At 37.8% G+C, this 21,050-nt stretch overlaps 1 protein-coding gene and 1 non-coding gene across 3 annotated transcripts in view; one reads left to right on the forward strand and one right to left on the reverse strand.

Annotated features, from left to right (window-relative positions):
• The window catches only part of Serpinb10 (serpin family B member 10), a 17,973-nt gene extending 1,680 nt beyond the window's left edge, over window positions 1-16,293 (forward strand). Inside the window, exons 1-7 of one of the 2 annotated variants that reach the window (XM_021199308.1) lie at window positions 2,151-2,318; window positions 5,041-5,106; window positions 5,485-5,622; window positions 7,903-8,020; window positions 10,304-10,446; window positions 11,604-11,759; window positions 15,743-16,147. In XM_021199308.1, coding sequence (XP_021054967.1) covers window positions 2,151-2,318; window positions 5,041-5,106; window positions 5,485-5,622; window positions 7,903-8,020; window positions 10,304-10,446; window positions 11,604-11,759; window positions 15,743-16,147 — 1,194 coding nt within the window. Of the gene's footprint in view, window positions 1-2,150; window positions 2,319-5,040; window positions 5,107-5,484; window positions 5,623-7,902; window positions 8,021-10,303; window positions 10,447-11,603; window positions 11,760-15,742 lie in introns of those variants that run through there. The other variant, XM_021199309.1, reaches the window with a different exon arrangement.
• On the reverse strand, window positions 12,747-12,883 carry LOC115064130. Its single transcript, XR_003843987.1, has one exon. It is a non-coding gene; the product is annotated as a small nucleolar RNA SNORA48 (small nucleolar RNA).
• Window positions 16,294-21,050: the final 4,757 nt, after the last annotated feature.

The raw sequence follows: 21,050 nt of genomic DNA on the forward strand, positions 1-21,050 counted from the left end.
TCTTTTGTGATTGGGTTACCTCACTAAGGATGATATCCTCCAAATACATCCATTTGCCCAAGAATTTCATAAATTCATTGTTTTTTATGGCTGAGTAGTCAGCCAGCCTACTTTACTCCATAATCTCAGCCCAGTGACACACCTTGTCTCAAATAGCAGGCATCTCGTGAGAAACAACTGAAGATGCCTCGACAGGTATGTATACCCACACGTACATACACACATATGTATGAATAACACATACACACATACACATACACACATGGGGGAGAGAAAGACAGACAGACACAAACATAGACACAGATACAGAGAGAAACATACTGCGACACAGTAAGCTTCTGATTACTCAATATTTATATCTAAATTATTTCCAATAAAATCTCATCTTAGAGTTCTGTACCTTTCAGGAATTATTTCTGACTGTTGGGCTATGTGGTAGTTTAGTAGTTCCTTATAGCTGTTTTTTAAAATGGGCATTGCCAGAAAGGCTTCCAGCTTCTATGTTCTAGGCTATACTTTATATATTACTGCTGATGTTAATAAGACTGAAGATAAGTGGATATTAACTATTTTCAAGAGGATTTTTTTTGTTAGAGAAAAATTAGATTTTCAGGAACTTAGAATGTATACATAAGTTCCATATTTAGCATAACCTACATGTTGAGATATAAAATCTTCAGGCCCTAAGATATTGCTTGCTCTCTGACCTTGCAGGTTTGTCACAGAGCCAAATATTTTTTTTCTGTGACTATACCTCACAAGTTTTACAAATATAAATTGTTTAGTCAAAGTGTGAGCTGAATAAATAAGGTCTGGAAGAAAATAGAGTTCCTTATAAAATGGTATACAATGGAGCGGGAGTACTACCAAATTTCCAAGGCTTTATGAAAGTATAGAGTAACCATACAACAGGAAAGGGTTTTATTTATTCATAGAAAATTCACCTAGGCTCCACAGGAGATTTCACCATGGGTATAAACCACACCTTGGGTGTGACCCTGAGTCTGGAAAGCTGTGTGATCAAGTATAACTTAATGGGTGGAAAGGATTTCAACAGAATCACTGCAAACCAACACTACTATGCACACCTGGTCTTGATTCCAGTTTTGACCACAGAAAGAAAACTTTTGACTTTCCCGTAGCCTTTGATGTAGGTTTTTTTAGTAAGAAATGGGATGATGGGCCAAGAATCAATTCCTTATCACGCAAGTACCTACAGAAGGTCTCGGGCTTAGGCATTCATCAATTCAGTATCAGTCATTTAATAAATTTGAAAATTGCCAGGCATGGTGGCACACGCCTTTAATCCCAGCACTCGGGAGGCAGGCAGATTTCTGAGTTCGAGGCCAGCCTGGTCTACAAAGTGAGTTCCAGGACAGTCAGGAACCCTGTCTTGAAAAAACAAATAACAAACAAAAAATTGAAAATTATTTGACCATAGAACAACAAACATTAAGTTATTTTAAATTCAAAATCCAGAGCAATTAAAGGTGAAATTTAGACGATGAATATAATATAGCAAGATGGAAATTTTTGAGTTCTCTTGTTAAAGAAACCTGAATAACCAAAAAAGATGGAAATTACTCAGCTTCTTAAAAAAAATTTCAACTTAATTGTGCATAATATTAAGTTAAAGTAAATAAACATAGTGTAGCCCAAATAGTATAGATTATATGCAGGTAATGAAAAGGTAGTTATAAAGAACTATTTGGGGCAAAGCACTGAATTATATGCTGTTAGGTATATAAGGCAATATATGAAAAAATATTTCCAAGGAACTTGGGAAGGGTATGCAGAGGCATAAGGGTAATAAGTGTCCAGTAAATGGAAAAAACTATGGCATGACACTTATCTGTCAACAGCTCAGAATCTAGTTCTTTTCTGTGGTGCGTAGCATGAAACTTTGAGGAAAGCCTCTTACAGACTTTGTTTTTTTGTTTTCTTTGGTTTGTTTTTTTTTGTTTTTGTTTAGTTTAGAATATATAAAATGGTAGTGGTGAGTGTATTAGAATTTTGTTAAAATAAATTCAGTTCTTATGAATAGTTGTACATATAGCTGAATCTCTGGACAAATATATTTACAAAAATAAATTAAATGGAAGAGATTTAACATTTATATGTTCTCTGTCTTATCTTTATAGGTTTGCCCAATGGCCTCGCTAGCAGTATCCATCAACCAGTTTGCTCTGGAGTTTAGCAAAAAGCTAGCTGAGTCTGCTGAGGGTAGAAACATCTTCTTTTCCCCCTGGGGCATCTCAACTTCTTTGGCTATGGTGTATTTGGGTACCAAAGGGACTACTGCAGACCAGATGTCTCAGGTGAGTGGAAAATTCCATTATCCCCCAATGTGAAAAAGTTAAATGGTATTTTTGTGGGTTTTTTCATTTTATTTTTAGTTTGTTTAATTTCATGTGGGCCCTGAAAATCTAGTAGCCCACACTTTGCAACAATATCTCTCAAAACAATTAGAAAATACTGTAACATAAAAGGAAGACCAGAGAAATTCATTTGAAATTGTTGGGGCAGATCTCTGCAAGTTCAAGGCAAACCTGGTCTACATAGCAAATTAGAACTACATGGTGACATCCTGTCTCAGCAAGAAAGCTGTTCTTTGAAAATTTCTTTCAAAAGAGAGAGGGAAGAATCTTTCTCCTCCAGAAAAAAATGCTATATGATGAGATCAGACATTTTAGTTAGCACCAACCAGTTTTATTTTGATGATAACCTGTTTTTAAAACTAATATTTGAACTTTAAGTAGTAGAACTACTCAGCTTCCTTCTGATAGAGAAGATTCAAGAAGTCTAACTGTGTGGAGTGGTGCACTCCTGTAATCCCAGCCCTTGAGCTATCCCATCAGAAAGATAGCCATGACTTCTAGACCAGCCTGCAGAACACAGTGAATTATATCCCAGCCCAGAAATACAAGGTAACACCCTATCTTGAACAACAACAACAAAAATAACAGAATTCTGTTTACATGCTTTGCTTGGTCATATATTTATTTAAACCACAGTTGCCTGTTTGAATCTGAAGAGTTAAGAGATTTATTAAAACATGAAAATGCCTTTGTATAAAATTATTTGTTTGTTATAAGCTTCCCCAAAGTGTATTGTAAAACACACACACACACACACACACACACACACACACACGTACACAACGAGAGAAAGAGAGAGAGAGAGAGACAGAGACAGAGACAGAGACAGAGAGAGACAGAGAGCGCAAAACAGCCATATGTATGTATATGTATAATCACCTATGAATACAACTAAATAATGATTGTTAATAGGTATATAAGGCTTACCCATAGATGTGTTCTTAGGTGTGTTTTATTTTGAGTCCATTTCACATGAAATGTATGTCTGGGTAATGCTTGTCCCTGTTGTAACTATTACTGACTTCAGTTGCAGTGAATCTGATGAACTTGCTCTGCACCTAATTACCCTAGGAAAGGTAGCCTTTACTCTGTTATTATGAGTCAATGCATCTTGTGGTAGGATGTACTTATTGCTCTTGCAATCTGGTCCAGGATGCTACACTGTGGCATACTTTAGGGGAAACAGAAGAACCACATCCTTCCTGCTAGCTTCCAAGTGAAATGCTGACATAAACGTGAAGGTTATGTGTGCACATGTTAACTAAATGTCTAGAAGTTTCCTACATAGGGTGTATGGATATTCACTAAACTCTGATGCTTTGTACACACAAATATCATTAGATCCCACAGCTGGAGGCTGGGTCCCCAAGGTTTCTTGTCTATTTCAGGCATAGTCATAGTGCTTGGCTATTTTACCTGTGCTTCTGACCAAACAGCTATAAAGCAAAGTTCCCACAACACTTTCATTAATCTCAATTAATGTTCCAGTGTGGCTCACAAAACTCTGGGAGATGCTTATTTATTGGCTAATCATAAAGAATACTACAAAGGTTGCAGATGAAGAAATAGGTAGGGTAATATATGGAGGGCAGAGGCTGACATGACCTTTCCTAGAGCAGTAGCCTTTGGGACTCTCTGGATGTTCACCTACTTTCTATATCCTATCATCTGACATTTTATGGAGACTTCATTGTGCTTTTGAAAGATGATGGTCATATTGCAAGATGACCAGGTACGAGTGTGATCTGCTGCTTACAAACTGACACTGAGAAAACCCAGAAAGCCTGGCTATTCCAAATTTTCTTCATCCCTTTCTGCAGTATTCTTTCTGTAGCTATCGAGCAAGAGGTTATTTTCTAAGAACTACTATCAAACAAGAAATTTCATAGGATATCTTGATGGCACCACTAAAGGCAGACAAATGGGGAAGGTTATATTTTCAGTTTCTGTGATCCATCTTGAGGAAGAGAAACAAGTATCTGTGGCCTAGGTTTAAAAGGAATCAGGTAAAAAGAGGCCAAGAGAAAGCTCATGCATGGTGCAAAAGTATTGTTCCATTGTGTACCCTAAGGTTATTCTAACGACTTGGGAAATAATAAAGATTGTAGAAGTTAGGATCAGTACCTAATTATATGAATTAGAGAAGAGATATTATATATCACAAATCATACTACTTTAAATTTCTATTGACTACACTTTTTAAGTTTCCATTTGTGGCCTTTCTAGTTCTAACCTTGTCACCATAAACCTCAGGATTTACTTCCTTTACACATGAGTATTGTCCCATGTGTAGAGTACATTTTTTTTTCTCTGCATTTAGTTGTGGATTTTCTTAGTGGATTTTCTATTTTGACGCTTATCTTTCTTTTCAAAATATCATGGAGCAACAGATGGAAAACCAGAGAATTTTATCTCAGGATATTTTTAACATTGCCGCAATAAAGCTTTGAGCCTCTTAAAGTAGATTTTTTTTTTAAAGCTTCCTTTAAAGAGCTTTAAAGTCACTCTGTTGGCATTATATAAGCTCAGCCAGAGCGTCCTGGTTTAACTACTTATGTGTTCTGTGGTTGTAAGAATTACTGACTCATATTTACAAATATGTCATTTCATGTGTGTACTTCTCTGTAAAGTATATTCACTTGCTTTTTTATTGAAATTACAGGTACTTCAATTTAGCAGTGTTGAAGACTTCAAGTCTTGTCCTGATAGTGAAAAGAAGAGGAAAATGGTATTTACATATTTTGTAGCCATTTGTCAGTTGTGAATGGAGTTATTTTTAACAGATGTATTTTGTGGTCAGTTCAAGCAATCCACTTCTTAGAACTATTATTGGAAACATAAAATACAGCAGAATACATTTCAGAATCTAGAGTGCCTATACTTTGTCAGAGTTGTGTTTCCTTCTTGTCTTACTTCCCTTTCCATTCCTTTCAAGGTTTTGTTTTACTTTCTAAGTTCTTGTCTATTCTTATAAGCTATGAATGAAATGTTCCTTCATTAAAATCTTACATTAATCACATAGCAGAAAATTCTTTTATCTATTTTAAGTAAACCGTTTTCACCTGTTGCTTGCTATACATCAAATGATCTCCCTGTTCTTTTAAAGGAATTTAACTCAGGCAAGTTTGAAGAAATACAGTCTGATTTCCAGACCCTTGCTGCAGAAATCCTCAAGCCTGGAAATTCTTACATACTTAAAACAGCTAATAGGCTATATGGGGAGAAAACATATCCATTTCATAATGTAAGTGTAAATGTCTTTTGTTGATTAAAGGGGAAAGGGGGGCAGACATGAACCAACAAGAAAATAGGGTCCCCAGGAAAATCTCAATATGACCAGTATTTCCTGGTAAGCAACCACTTTGCCTGTGAATGCAAAGTTCTGAAGAAAACTGTAATGAGTCTGACACCGGACTGACTCATGACCTCACAGATATGGGTACCTGCAACTACCATGTTTCACAAGAAAACACAGTGTGAGAAAGCATATAGCCATGTAATAGTAGGGTAGGTCTGTTGGAGGCAAAGACAGTGTCCATCCCAGGACTGTGGTTAGAAGCTGTCCCTGAGAACAAAGCAGACTTTGAGATGAGAATTGAGATGAGAATAGAGGGATGTTCTCCTGTCCCCCATCACCGCCAGGATTTTAGAGATTTTGTCAAAAGGAAGCTGATATAGCTGTCTCATGTGAGGCTATGCCAGTGACTGGCAAATACAAACGTGGATGCTCACAGTCATCTATTGGATGGAACACAGGGCCCCCATTAGAGGAGTTAGAGAAAGTACCCAAGGAGCTGAAGGGGTCTGCAACCCTATAGGTGGAACAACAATATGAACAAACCAGTACCTCCAGAGCTGGTGTCTCTAGCCTCATATGTAGCAGAAGATGGCCATCATTGGAAAGAGAGGCCCCTTGGTCTTGCATACTTTATATGCTCCAGTACAGGGGAACACCAGGGCCAAGAAGTGGGAGTGGGTGAGTAGGGGAGCAGGGTGGGGGGAGGGTATAGGGGACTTTTGGGATAGCATTTTAAATGTAAATGAAGAAAATATCATATCTAATAAAAAAATTTTTTAAAAAGAAAATGATAATGGTTGACATTCGACTAATAGAAACATCGGTGGTCCTGTCTTATTAAGATTCAAGAGCTCCTCAGAGAACAGTCAGTCATTCTTCTATTTTAAGTTTGTGTATCACACCCTTTGAAAAAAAAATCAAGAAGAGTAGAGGACTCAAGCATGAAAAGGTTAAAGAACAGCGGAGTTGATAGCAAGGATGAGAAGTAGGTATCCTGTAGTTTCAAGCATCTTATGGCTGCCTACATCAGTGAGTTCTTGGGAATTCAGAGCCTTGGGCTGTGTTAATCCTAAATCTACAAAACCATCCAGGTATAGCCTTAAAGACACTTTCATTACTGTTAGGCATTTGGATTCCTACTTGACTCATATCCAAGAAACTTGAACTCAGTAGCACTTGGCTCAAAACAAAGGGGAGGGAGAAATGCCTCTTACTGGGGGTGGGGGCATATTGCCTCATATGTTTTTGCTTTTGTTTTGCTGGATTATAAATTCCAATGTAGACCTCACAGCCTTTTTGGGGAATAGGATTAACTCTTGACTCTTTACTTCTTACAGACCACCAAGAAGTAAGCAAACTAAAGGACTAACACTGCACCTCCTGGGGAAAAGAAACCATATTCCCAGGCAGGTGCTGAAGCAGCTGCAGCCTCAGTTACTGCCAGCTGTGATGAGAACCATAGGGTACAACACCAAAGTTGCAAAGGCAGAGGCCAGGCTTTTGACCTCACTTTTGGGTCAGTTGCCAGTCAAAATATAATTTGCTTCAGGTTGCTCTAAATTCCTGGGGGGGGCGGAGGGTTGGAGACCACCTCAGTCAACTTACAGACCCAGAGTTCTAACCATGCTCTCACACCTCCTATAGAAAGCCATGCCCAGCTCTGGGTATCCTTTGTGACTTATAGTCTCTTTTCATTCTACATTAAGTTCCACACATGAAGAAAACAAAAAAAACAAAACATACATGCAAGTCACCTTATATAGACTGAGCAGGATGTGTTTATATATTTAAGAATATATATATATATATATATATATATATATATATATATATATATATATATATATATATATANAAGAAGAAGTATATGGGAAGGCTTGGAACAAGGAAAAGAAAGGAGTAAATAATGCAATTATAATATATATTAATATATATATATATATATATATATATATATATATATATATATATTTTAAAGGAGTCAAGAATCAGTTACCAAAGCCACAGAACCATGGGTAGTCAGATTATCCTTCTGAACCTGTAGCTCTGTATGGCTAGTTGGTTTTGAAGGGGACTAAATTTTCATTTAGACCCATACCAGGAATGAAGAAATAGAGATGTTATGGGTGGGGTGCTAGCCAGCAGTTGTTCTCCTTATTGATATTTCTTTAAAATAATGTATACAAAATTAATTTCTCAGTTTTGGATTTTACCTGTATCTTTCAGAAATATTTGGAGGACATGAAAACATACTTTGGTGCAGAGCCACAGTCTGTTAATTTTTCTGGAGCTTCTGGACAGGTCAGGAAGGAGATCAACTCCTGGGTTGGAAGCCAGACTGGGGGTAAGCTGAGGCCCAGGGCAGAGACAACAGTTTGCTCTAAGCCTCATCTTATTTGTATGAAATTGTGCCATGCATGCTTATGTACTTTCTTAGTAGAACTGTGGGACACAAGCTAAATATTCAGAGCTTTTATTTCTATTTATACCTCTAAGTTTTAGATTGGTAGTCTTCCCAGTACATCCTGTCTGAAATGCAGAATTCAAACTTCCATGTGTATGTAAACACAAACAGTGTTTTATTCTTCAGAAGGCCATCATGCCGGGGTCTCCCATTACCAAGATGGACAACCAAGTGAGCTTGCAGGCTCAATTTAAAGCACATTGGAATTTCAGGGTAGAAGAGCTTTATCTTACTGTCTCTAGGAGTTCCAGAGCCATTACGGGGCATGGAGGCTGGAATCTGAGGGTTTTTTCCTATCAGTGATTGACTTGCCTTGACTTGCCCAGTTCTTAGACCTAGTCTTCTTAATTGCCAATCTGAAGTCTGTCATGGAGTCAACCTAGCCTTCTCAATGTCTGTGTCTAAATTTCCTTCTTCCTATGAGGGCAGGAGTCACTAGGCTGGGGTTTACTCTAGCTCAGTATGACATGATCTTAACTTGATCAAATCCGCAGAAATTCTCTTTCCAAATAAAGGCATATAATATTCTGGGAGTTAGAATATAAATGTTTTGGAGGGATGAAAAATTAGACATTCAAAGGTTTCCTTACAAAAAAATGGATATTCTTAATATTATCTCGAGGAACAATCAGATAAACTCAAATTGAGAATTTGAGGACATTCTGCACAACAAAAGGCATTTTTTTCAAATGTGTCCAAGTCAACAAAAACAATGAATGAAGAATGGATTCAGTGTTCAGAGTAAAAGAAACTACAAAGAAATTACAGCTAAGTGTAGCTTGAGATCCTGTCTTGATTTCTGGTGGGGAGCGGGCAGTTTTGGGGTTATGGGGAGGGGCTGGGGGTATTTTAATTAGAATTGATCTTGAATGCAACTTGTTAAGAGCATTTTATTGAAGCTAACTTTCTGTTTTGGTTCCTTGGCAGACATCAGTTTCTATGGTTTAATAATAATGTTGTAAGCTGGGCTTGTAAACTCTTCCCACTGGAGACTGAGTCAGAGAGATAATGAATCGAGAGCCTGCTCAGGCTGTGTCTTGAGTTCTCCACACTAGCCTTGGGATGAAAAAAAGGGCTTTTTGTCAAACATGCAAACTAACAAGCTAGCTAACTAAATCAATATTTGTCATAGACAATTGTATAAATATGGCATACCATGTAGATGCAACTGTCCCTTCTCTGTTATCTATTGCTAGGAGAAAAGTATATTGAGCAGGAAGCAGTATAATTCAGCATTTATACAAAGTTTACATTTTATTTTCCTTGTTACCCGTATTATGTGCAAATAATAATTTTGTGTCTCTCTGCTATGTAACCAACACATTCCATATTCTTGCTCTGATTCATGAATTCACATTTTGGGGAAAGGTTAGTGGCAGTAACCCTCAAAGCCTACAGATATTGCTCTGTATCTCTTTACTGTGGCTGTAAAACGACTAGTGCCACAGAAGTAGGGTGTTTTTATCCAGCAATTCTCCATAGCTATTGAGAAAGCGTGTGCTATTGAGGATTGGTTCTAAAACTATGTGTGTTAATTTGACTCCCCAAATTACATGAGAACCAGCATGTTGGCCTGTAAGATGCTCAGGGTCTCTACCCACAGTTGGCCTTGATTGGTGAAATTAAGTTGACTGTGGCCAATGGCTGAGCAGAGAGACAGAGGCAGGACTTTAGATTTCCTGGGCAAGGGAGCAGGAGAGAAAGGGAGTTTATAGAATAATCATGATGGGAAACAGAGGGAGCAGGAGAGAACATATCCAGTCAAGTATGTCAGAGAAGTGGACTTCCCGGATTCAGTCTGGGATAGCAAAGTGGCCCAGCCTTTGAGCTACTTAGGGCATATTAAACAAAATGCAGTGTGTGTGTGTGTGTGTGTGTGTGTGTGTGTGTGTGTGTGTGTGTGTCTTTCACTCAGGAATCCAGAACATTTTGTTGAGCCATAGCAAGAAGCCTGAAGCCTGCTGGAGTTCAGAGCAGATTAACAATTTACTGCTTCATACTACTTAATTATAAGTTGTTCTATTTCTGGAATATCTGAAAAGAAAATGTTTTGTTTCTAGAAAAAAATAAAAGTCTGGATATCTAATTAATACAATGTAAATTAAACCTAATTAATCATTACATATTCCCATAGCCATTTTGAGACCTGTCCTGCTCTTGCAGGTAACATTCCAAATCTCCTCCCAGATGACTCAGTAGACAACAAAACTAAAATGGTTCTGGTGAATGCCCTTTATTTTAAAGGAACCTGGGAGCATCAGTTCTCAGTGAAAAACACAACTGAAAGGCCTTTCAGAATAAACAAGGTATGAGTTGGTTAGAAAGCACTTTGAATTTTCACATGACCTTGCAAAAACAGCATATCCTATATTAAATCTCTTCTCTTTTCTAATATCTTCCTGTATCCTAGCTCTAATTAGGGAAGGAAAGGCTGGGGTCAGAGCTATTTCGTTGTTTTTCTCTGAATATAGGTTATTAGCATAATATATCAGTTCATGCTGCTGAACACCCGGGAGCTGGGTGGAGAGAGTTTTATATTTACTTCCCAGTTGAGAAATAGAGGTAGCTAAGGATGTGGAGGTATGTTTGAGTAAAACTTCCAGAACAAAAGATTATTGCACTATAATAAGTTCTACTGTTTCTATTAATATAATTTTAGTAAAGTGTATGCGTGGGGGTAGGGGTGCTGTGCTGATACAGAATTAGAGACAGAACTGAGAGATTCCAAGGGGCATCAGTTTGCCATCACCAAGACAAAAATCCCTCAGATAGAAACAATTTAAAAGAAGGAAAGATGGTAACTTGTGATTTTAGAACTTTAGTCCACGGTCATCTGTTCCAGTAGAACATTAATGCAGAAAATCAATCACAAAACAATATTTGTGACTTTATGGTGGGGTGAGGTAGGGAGACACAGACAGAGGGAAAGAGGGAGGGAGAGAGAGGTGTTTTAGGGAAACTCAAAACTATCTGTAACTCCAACTCCAGGGGATCTGGTGCCTCTTTTGGACTCTGTAGACAGTTGTACACTTAACAGAAGTTCTTTATCTGACAATATTTTAGAAGTATTTCTTCCAAATCTATTACTTGCTTTTAATTTTTTAATGCACTTCAGTATTTACGATTGATATTGAAAATACTTCCTAGGTTTCTCAAATGTTTGTATTAAAATGGTCCATAGTTTCTGGGGGTCTTTAGCATTTTTATGGTTTTCACACATGGCTTCTTTTAAGTGCTTAGTAGAATCCACTTACTGTGGCATAAACACATTGCCTAGTAGATGTTTGAGACAAGAGCCCTTTTGTTTTACTTCCACTGATATTGTTAGTAGAATTTTCCAGAAGCTATATAAAGAAAAGTTTAGTGTTTATTGGAAGATCACTAGTTTTGCTAAAGTACAAGGTGAAGGGAAACCAACGGTGACCAGATGAAGGATCTGTGACTTTATTGTTCCTCTTTACAGACCACAAGCAAACCAGTGCAAATGATGTCAATGAAACAGAGTCTTCAAGTCTTCCACATTGAGGAGCTGCAAACCATAGGCCTTCAACTCCACTATCAGAACCGTGACCTCAGCCTGCTTCTGCTGCTGCCAGAGGAAATGGATGGCCTGGAACAGGTAGATACATCAGTCTGCCTGGTATAAAATAGATTCTGTGTTTGCTATTATGATTTAGAGAGAAAAACAGGCCAGTCCTCCCTGATGTTAAATTTCTGCATGGGAAGGCATCCTTTGGGCCTGATATATTTTGGGTCCTGGCTACTTGGTCTTCTAACATTGCTCATACTTTATAAAACTCTATAAAGTTATTATTACTTATTTTAGAAAAGTAAGGTAACTATTGACACCTCTAGCATAGGTGGGCAGATATATAGACACATGTACACAAATATGGAGGTTTTTATTATAAGTCATGATCACACATTGACTTGCTTTGGGTCTTCTCAGGTTAGCAAAAACTACCTAATTCAAGATTAACTTGTATTTAGAATTGCTAACGTTTTAAAACCCTTTTTATTGATTCTTTGTGAGTTTCATATTATGCACCATAGTTCTACTCATTTCTCTGTCCCATCATATCTGCCCTTGCAACCTTGCCCCAAAATAAAATGTGTGTGCACACGCGCGTGCGCACGCGCACACACACACACACAAAGAAAACAAAAGAGGAAAAAAATCTCATTGTGGAAGCTGCAGTGAGCCGGAGTATATTCCTTTGTCCACATATTTTCACTTGCAAATGTTCATTGTAATGAGTCACTCATCTGGGTTGAGACCTATGGCTTGTGTGACACCATTAATCATTAATTTGGGCTCTTTACCAAGACTCCTCCTGGTTTTTCTATTCCACTGTGCTGCCTGGTTGAGGCTCAGGGTCTGCTCTCCTCAATGATGCTGCTGGTGATGCTGGTGAGAGATGGTGCCAGTTGCTGGCAAGCGCCTGGGTGATATTCTTCATCTATGCTAGGTGGTGTGGTGGCAAGCTGTGTCTATGGCCTGCCTATGCCTTGTTCTGGAGGGCAGGTCTGTGGGCGGTATGACATTCTGAAGGTCTCTGTCTGTCTTCCTCCTCCCACATTATGCTACCTGGATTTGATTTGATTTTTATGAGTCCTAGGCATAAGACAGCTTTGGTCACCAAGCCAGGCATCAAGCTAGGAAAAACAAAGACATCTGCTCTTCCCTGACTCATATAGGAACAATAGCACCAATGAGATGTTTCTTTGTCCCTTGCAGTGGGGGAGGGGGTAACTTTTGTTATATTAAATGAACAAAAATATAATTCTCATGGTTCTAAACAATATTTAGATTTTAAGAGTGAGGCATAAGAATAGATAGGTCAAATAAATACAGTCACATGATTTTTAAATTCTATATCATTTTATTATAGATTGATGACAATTTCCTCTTAATGTGTCATTTGGAGTGTCAGCAGAAGAAATCCAGTATTCTAGACTATGTACAACCTTTGGAACCTGATTCTTCATTGCTAAATAGGACCAAGCACCTTGTAACTAGATTAAGGACTCTAGTTCTGGCAGTGGTGTCGTAGAAAGCTCTGGAAACAGCCTGGATGATGTGGTAGAGGTGCAGGGGTAACTTGGATGACAGCTGCTTGTGGAAATAAGGTGTTTATCTATGGAAGAAATACCTCATGGGAACCTGGAAGCTATACTAACTACATAAGAGGCTTTCATGTTCAATAACCCTGGTTTGTGTCAGAGGTCAGGACTACATATGTTGGTGGAAGTCACTTGCAGACCCTCTTCAGATTAATATATAAAAAGCTTTTGGGGAGGATTAACTTCCATTCTGATGCCTTACATCACACTGGGCTCTTGTGTGCTAAGCGGTTTTTCTAGGGTAGAACTAGTTCTCAGACCAAAATAAATCTCTTTCATTTATTTTATTATTTTATATATATGAGCATTTTTTTTAAAACCTATAATAGTTAAATTTATTTATTTATTTATTTACTTGGATATTTCCTTTATTTACATTTCAAATGCTATTCCCTTTCCCAATTTCCCTTTCTCACGAAAACCCCCTATCCCATCCTCCCTCCCCCTGCTTCTAACAAGGTGTTCCTCTGCTCACCCACCCACTCCTACCTCCCCACCCTCGATTCCCTTACACTGGGTAGATGCCCAGGAGTGGGTTTATAAATCTCTCAAATAAGCAAAAGCCTTCATAGAACCAAGTACCTCTCCTCTCATTGATGCCTGATAATGCCATCATCTGCTACATATGCAACTGGAGCCATGTATACTCTGGTTGATGGCTTAGTCCTTGGGAGCTCTGGGGAATCTTGTTGGTTGATATTGTTGTTCTTCCTATGGCATTCCAAACCCATTTCAACTCCTTCAGTCCTTTCTCTAACTCCTCCATTGGGGACCCTACACTCAATCCAACTGTTGGCTGCAAGTATCTACCTCTGTATTTGTAAGTCTCTGGCATGGCCACTTAGGAGACAGCTATATCAGGCTCCTGTCAGCATGCACTTCTTAGCATCCACAATAGTGTCTGGGTTTGGTAACTGTATATGGGGTGATTCCCCAAGTGGGACAGTCTCTGGATAGCCTTCCCTTTAGTCTCTGCTCTACACTTTATCTCCATGTTTGTTCCGATGAGTATTTTGTTTTCCTTCTAAGAAGGACCGAAGCACCCACACTTTAGTCATCCTTTTGGAGCTTCATGTGGTCTGTGAATTGTATCTTGAGTATTTGGAGGAGCTTTTGGGCTAATATCCACTTATCAATGAGTGTATAACATGTGTGTTCTTTTGTGATGGCATTACCTCACTCAGAATGATATTTTCTAGTTCCATCCATTTGCTTAAGAATTCCATGAATTCGGCATTTTTAACAACTGAGTAGTACTCCATTGTGTAAATATACCACATTTTCTGTATCTATTCCTCTGTTGAAGAATATCTGGACTCTTTCCAGCTTCTGACTATTATAAATAAAGCTGCTATGAACATAGTGGAGCATATGTCCTTATTACACATTGGAACATCTTCTGGGTATATGCCCAGGAGTGGTATAGCTGGGTTTATAAAACTGTCAAATGAACAAAAGTATATGCTTTGGTGCAAAAAATTAATAAAATGTCAAATCTATATTCATATACAAATAGACCTATGCACACATTAATACATTATTCTTGGAACTTTCAGATTATAAAAGGAAGGTGAGATATCTGATGCCCAATATAAAAATGTACTCATAAGATTTGGAGATTTTCTTTCCCCCCCTTTTCATTCTTTCTTGACATCATTTATAATATCTGATTATAAAATATAGGCATTTATTTTCTCTGAGATTTTGTTTTCAACGAACTGTTTCCAATGTTAAGAAAATGAGCTGTTTGTGCCCTTTATCACTGAAATTTTCTCCTAAAAGAAATCTCTTATGGGAGGAGATGTTGATTTTGGTCTTGATTTAAGTCCCTGATGGCAAAGAGGTTGTGGCAGAGTAGCTTAAATCATAGTGGGCAGGAAACAGGAACTAGAAGGAATCATAGAAAGATACATCCATCGAGGACATACTTCTCTCCTCCAGCCAGGCACTACCTTCTACAGTTCTGTCACCTCTCAACAGTCTATTCAGAATTATTCATCAGCAGATTAACATGTTTCTTATGTTACAGTCCCCATGATCTAATTTTCTAAAGAAATTCTCTCACTGACACAATTAGAAGTATGCTTAACTAATGTTATTAGCTTCTAATCGAATTAAGTTGACAGTAAAGACTCATATATGTCTTAACATACAACTTACACTACAGTATATGTTTTGTGTAAAAAAAAAATCAAGTGCTTGATTACATTAGGGTATTTTAGTATAGTTGACACCTTGCATACTATGGTAAGAGTATTTCCCTTTCAAAACAAAGTCTAATTCTTCTATTTCCTAGGAGCTATTATCTGCAAAACAGAACCTCAGTTGTTCAACAGTAGAAAGTTCTCAACACTTAACCAGTGAACTTCTAAATGTCTGTTTTGTTGCTGCCCTAGGCAGAGGGAGTGATGGAACTCTCATTAACGGCCTATTTTGCTCTCTGATTTACTGACTCTTTTCTGGGTTCTGATCCTGCAGCTGGAGAGAGCCATCACTCATGAGAAACTAGATAAGTGGACCAGTGCAAACATGATGGACACATACGAAGTGCAGCTGTACCTCCCCAAGTTCAAGATGGAGGAGCGCTATGACCTCAAGTCAGCCCTGAGAGGTATGGGGATGATTGACGCTTTCAGTCAGAGTAAAGCTGATTTCTCAAACATGACTTCAGAGAGAAATCTATTTTTGTCCAATGTCTTCCATAAGACTTTTCTGGAAATAAATGAAGAAGGCACAGAGGCTGCAGCTGGCACTGGAAGTGAAATCAGTGTTCGAATTAAGGCACCTTCCATTGAATTAAATGTAGATCATCCATTTCTATTTTTCATCAGGCACAACAAAACCAAAAGCATTCTTTTTTGTGGAAGATTCTGCTCCCCCTAAACTCTGCATCTCTCATTTAATGAAAACATCTTATAGTATAAAACAAACACACAAAAACCCATATTATGAGATGGAAAATCAGACATCACAAAATCAGCCTATAGTCTATATACATTTCATGCTTGTGTATCAATAAATGAACCTTCAGAGAATGTGTTCTTGTGATCCTGTCATGTTTGTTTGTTTATTTATTTACATATTTATTTATTTATTTATTTATTACCATTGTGCACACCATTTTGTTTTAGGGTGACTTTAACTTACGTTGCAGAAGTGCTGTTTGTAAATACCAGAGCTTGCTTACTGAACCAGGATCTCCTGATATGGTTGATGACGATAAAAAACAGGCCATGTTGGAGGTATCTCAGCAAGACTGAGGTGGAAGCAAATTTATCAAAAGCAATCACACTTTTTATATCCCTATCAGAAACTGAATACAATGTTTTCCAGTAAGAATACAATTGTAGTTGCCTGGATATAATTTTTACAAGCTATATGGGTACACCAGATTAATGTCTAAGACTAATTGTTCTGCAAAACTTCTATATACTCTGCTGATTTCTAGGTATTGCAGAGATATATGAGGTTGGGGAGGTGGGGTTGGGATGTTTCACTGCCTGACGGAGTGCCTCAGTTCTTAGGAACTGAAATGTATACAGTGCCCCAGAAACGCTAGTCTCTAACGTGAGAAACCTGTGACACACACCTCTTAAGGCAGTTGGACCAGGCCATCTTCATGACTCCTTGCAGTCCCCTAGTTTTTTGTTTGTTTGTTTATTTAATTTTAAGGCATGAAAATCATTCTTCAAAACAAATATGGAGTAGGAAATCAATTTCAAGGATCAATCTCAAGGCAATAATGATTCCCAATACAATTAATAACAAAATTCCCAGAGACACTCCCAGGGACTACAATTCAGAAGTCCAAAAATAAAGACCAAAACCCTTTTATAGGATTTTCATAGAATTAGAGGAGGATAATTCATCTAATTTTGAATTTATACTAATTTTGAATTTATATTTTTAATTCATATATATATATATAATATATATATATATATATATATATATATAAATTTATTTGTATTCACATCATTCTATTTTTTTTTATTCAGGGCCTGAACTCAAATTGTCATGTGACCAGCTTTGCCTGGAAAACAGTATGTTCTGCATTGGGGGCACTCAAGAATTTAGAATAATTAACATAAATAGTAAAGTTATTCTCTTCCCAGCTAACAAAGTAAAATGCAGGAAGACCAGGAACATAAACACAGGATTTCTCAGCAGTAACAGACACATTCACCAGAGACAATATAGCAAGAAACAGAAATTCTACAGTCACACAGTTTTTTCTGAGATTTCACCAACTTTGAGCCCTCGATCACTAGTTTCTTTGAGTTATTGTTGGAATGCAGATTTTATTCTTGGCTCTAAGGCTCTGGTTCCATGTTACTTTCTTTTTCTTCCAGGGAAGCCTCTGCAGACTCTTTGGGAGCTCTTTGTCTATCTCAAAGATGATTCTCAGGTTGGATTAATCCTTTGTGTATCCACAACCATTTCTCAGTACCTTGAGGATGAAACTCCTAATCACTGGGAAGAGAGGCCCCTTGGTCTTGCAAACTTTATATAACCCAGCACAGGGGAATGCCAGGTCCAAGAAGTGGGAGTGGGTGGGTAGGGGAGCAGGGGCGGGGGGGAGGATATAGGGAACTTTTGGGATAGCATTTGAAACGTAAATAAAGAAAATATCTAATAAAAAAAAAAACATTAAAAAAACTCAAACATAACCTTAGCTCCAGTGAATTACTAGATCATGACCATTCCACTGGCCAGACATCTTTCTATGACCTTGAATTTTTTCGGAGGGCCCCCCAAAATATTGGGTATCTGTAAGACCATCCTTACCCAAATTTTAACATTTTGAAATATAAATAGAAGGTAAACTATTGTGAGGAATTACCACACCCTTCTCCCCTCCTTTATTTCTGAATAATGTTTAGGTTGCAGATTAGCTCTTTTCACAAAAGATTGGCCCCGAGGAGTCAGTGGAATTCCTGTAGTGTAGCTTACAACATTTTATTGGCAAAATTCCTGAAAGCCTTGGCAGTAAATGTAGTTGAATGCCAGCTTTTAATACCTAACAGGGGGTTAACATAGTAAAGGCCTTGAGTAGAAGGTGATGGCACCTTTATCTGTCTTTCCTGACAGGGGAACAGCAAAAATGAGTAATGAGTAGGTGTCCACAGTGACACGAACATATTATAACTTCCCAAAACTGGTGACATTGGTAACATTCATGTGCCAACATAATTTGGAAATAATCTTTGGGGAGTTACAGTGTAAGAGGGAAGAGGAATGATATTAATTTTTATGCATGAATGGCATTCGTTAATTACCAAACAAACCTGCTCCTTTGTTAGTGAAAAGTGTTTTTTCATTGCTGAAGCATTTTGAAGAAACTTATATGAGATGGTCATGTGTCCTTTATGCTGTTAATTGCTAAGAAAAGAGACAGTGCTAAAAGAGAATGTGCCTTTGCATTTCCCTCAGACAAAGGTTCTGAATGATTAGAATATGACCTAATAGGACCAGAAAAAACTGGATTTTTCTACATCTCCATTTTCTGTTACAATGATTGCAATAAATTTTGAATAGGGGTGATTGATGAAGTGATCCATCTTGTTTCTAGATGTTGCACTGCAAAGACTATATACTGTGACTCAGAATATACATTTCAAAATTAAGAGTAGTATTATAAAATGACATAAATCATATGTAGTTCTCTCTGCTGTACAAAAGTACCTGGGGAAGTTAATATGTGTGAAGCATCTTCAGAAACCAGGGCACAGTATCATCTTCTATGGTATCTACAAATACTAATTGTGCAGAGGGTTGGCAAGCTTGGTGTACTTTCAGGAAACAAACTAGCATCTTTTTTATGCAAAAATCAATGTTTACTGGATAGAAAATAATGATTAATTTGAAAAAGATGCAAAGGTAAAACCAGTGATAATTAATCTTAAGTATTCATCAAAAATTCCCACTGTTTTATTATAAGGAATACACATTCTTATTAGCTCTTTTCTGAATAATTGCTGTGTGAAACCTTTCTAGAGTTACGATTCAGCAACCATAAACCAGTATGGCGTGATTAGCCTTTGGGAGCTGTGAGGTTATGTATCCATTCTAGAGCAATCTTGTGAGAATGTTGGGAAATGGAAAAGTAACACAGGAACAGTACAATGATTTGAGACATGGAAGTTGAGCATTTCTAAGTACCTTTCCTACAGGATGTAGTTCTACACTTGCAGGCTCAGTCCATTCTCTAGGAGATTAAGGATCAGGATTCCCCTGAAGGATATTAAATAAAGGTTGCACTTGGGGTGTGGAAATTTTCAATGTAAGTCTAATTGAATCTATGTCCCCTAGCACTTCTTGAAAAACTTAGAATTTTTAAGATGGCCTTCCTAATTGCCACCCTTTGAGGAATGATTACAAAAGACTTTATGAAATTTGCTAAATGATTGGGGATTGATCCTAATGCTTTGTCTTATTTTAGCTCCCCAAAAGCTGTGCTTCCAGACCGGAGAGTCCATGCCTGAGCTGGATTTGATTGATAATAAAGAATTACCATATAGCCAATGGCCGGGCAAAAAGACAGAGGCAGGACTTTTAGATTGTGCTAGTGAGGGGCTGAGAGAGAAAGTGGAAAGACAGAGAAACACCATAATGGGGAAGCAGAAACATAAAAGTTAAAGGTCTGCTGGTATGTAAGGATCCAGGAAAATGGCCCAAGGGGCCACTCCCCTAATTGGGTCTGGGGTAGCAGAGATGAAATGTTGATTTGGCAAGTTGATTCAGGAAAGTTGGAGGGGAGGGTACTGCAGGGAGATTTAGAAGTGCCAAACCATTGGGCTAGTCAAGGCATGTCAAAATTAGCTGTTTTCTCTCTGTCTCTCTGTCTCTCTCTGTCTCTGTCTCTGTCTGTCTGTCTCTCTCTCTCTCTCTCTCTCTCTCTCTCTCTCTCTCTCTCTCTCTCGTGTGTGTGTGTGTGTGTGTGTGTGTGTGTGTGTGTGTGTGTATGTGTGTGTTTGTGTGTTTCACAAATCCAGAGAGCTTTTGGGTGGGTGCAGTGTGTGAGTGACCCACTGGGAACCAAAGTGGTTTAACTAACCCACCACTACAGATAGTAGGAAACATGGTAGGCAAGAACTCACTATTAAAAATTATTTAGATTCTTGGGTGAAATACACACACAACATGATGTTAGAATAAGATTTGGGGGAGAACTGGATTCTTAGCAGGTTAGATATTTTTGTCCAAGCTATGTGGGGATTTCTTCCCATGGTTCAGAATGGTACTAAGAATTTGGGATCAGAGGAGCTGAGAGCCCCTGCTGTGCAAAGAGGTAGGCTGGCTCCTCAGAGGCAGAGTAGAGGAGGCTGGCCTCCAACAAGCAGATATTCAAAGGATAGAGATGAATAAAATTTGATTTAATTATTTTAAAGGATAGAAGGGAGCATAATGATAACTGTTCAAATGTACTTAAGTATAGATGAAATAAAGAGACCTAGGCTTTTGATCAGAAGCAGGGGATGAGTAAATTAAACTTATCTCAGATGGATAATAGAAGCTTATGTTAATTCTAGTTACATAAAGAGAGTGGGACATATGTACCCACATAGATACTAATCTTCATAAAAGGGAGGATTTAAATATACTTAGATGAGTAAATAATTGAGGTTTTTGATCTTAAATTATAGGTCAAAAAGCAGTGGATAGGGAGCCTAACCTATCCAAGACAGTAGAAATTTAGACCTTGAACTTATTATTAAAAAAAAAAGTGTAAATAAAACAAAGCTAGGAGATAGTAGAAGAGCACTATGTTCATAGATAGTATTTG

Source organism: Mus pahari, chromosome 5, assembly GCF_900095145.1.
Source record: "Mus pahari chromosome 5, PAHARI_EIJ_v1.1, whole genome shotgun sequence".
In the NCBI taxonomy this organism is placed as follows: Eukaryota; Metazoa; Chordata; class Mammalia; order Rodentia; family Muridae; genus Mus; species Mus pahari.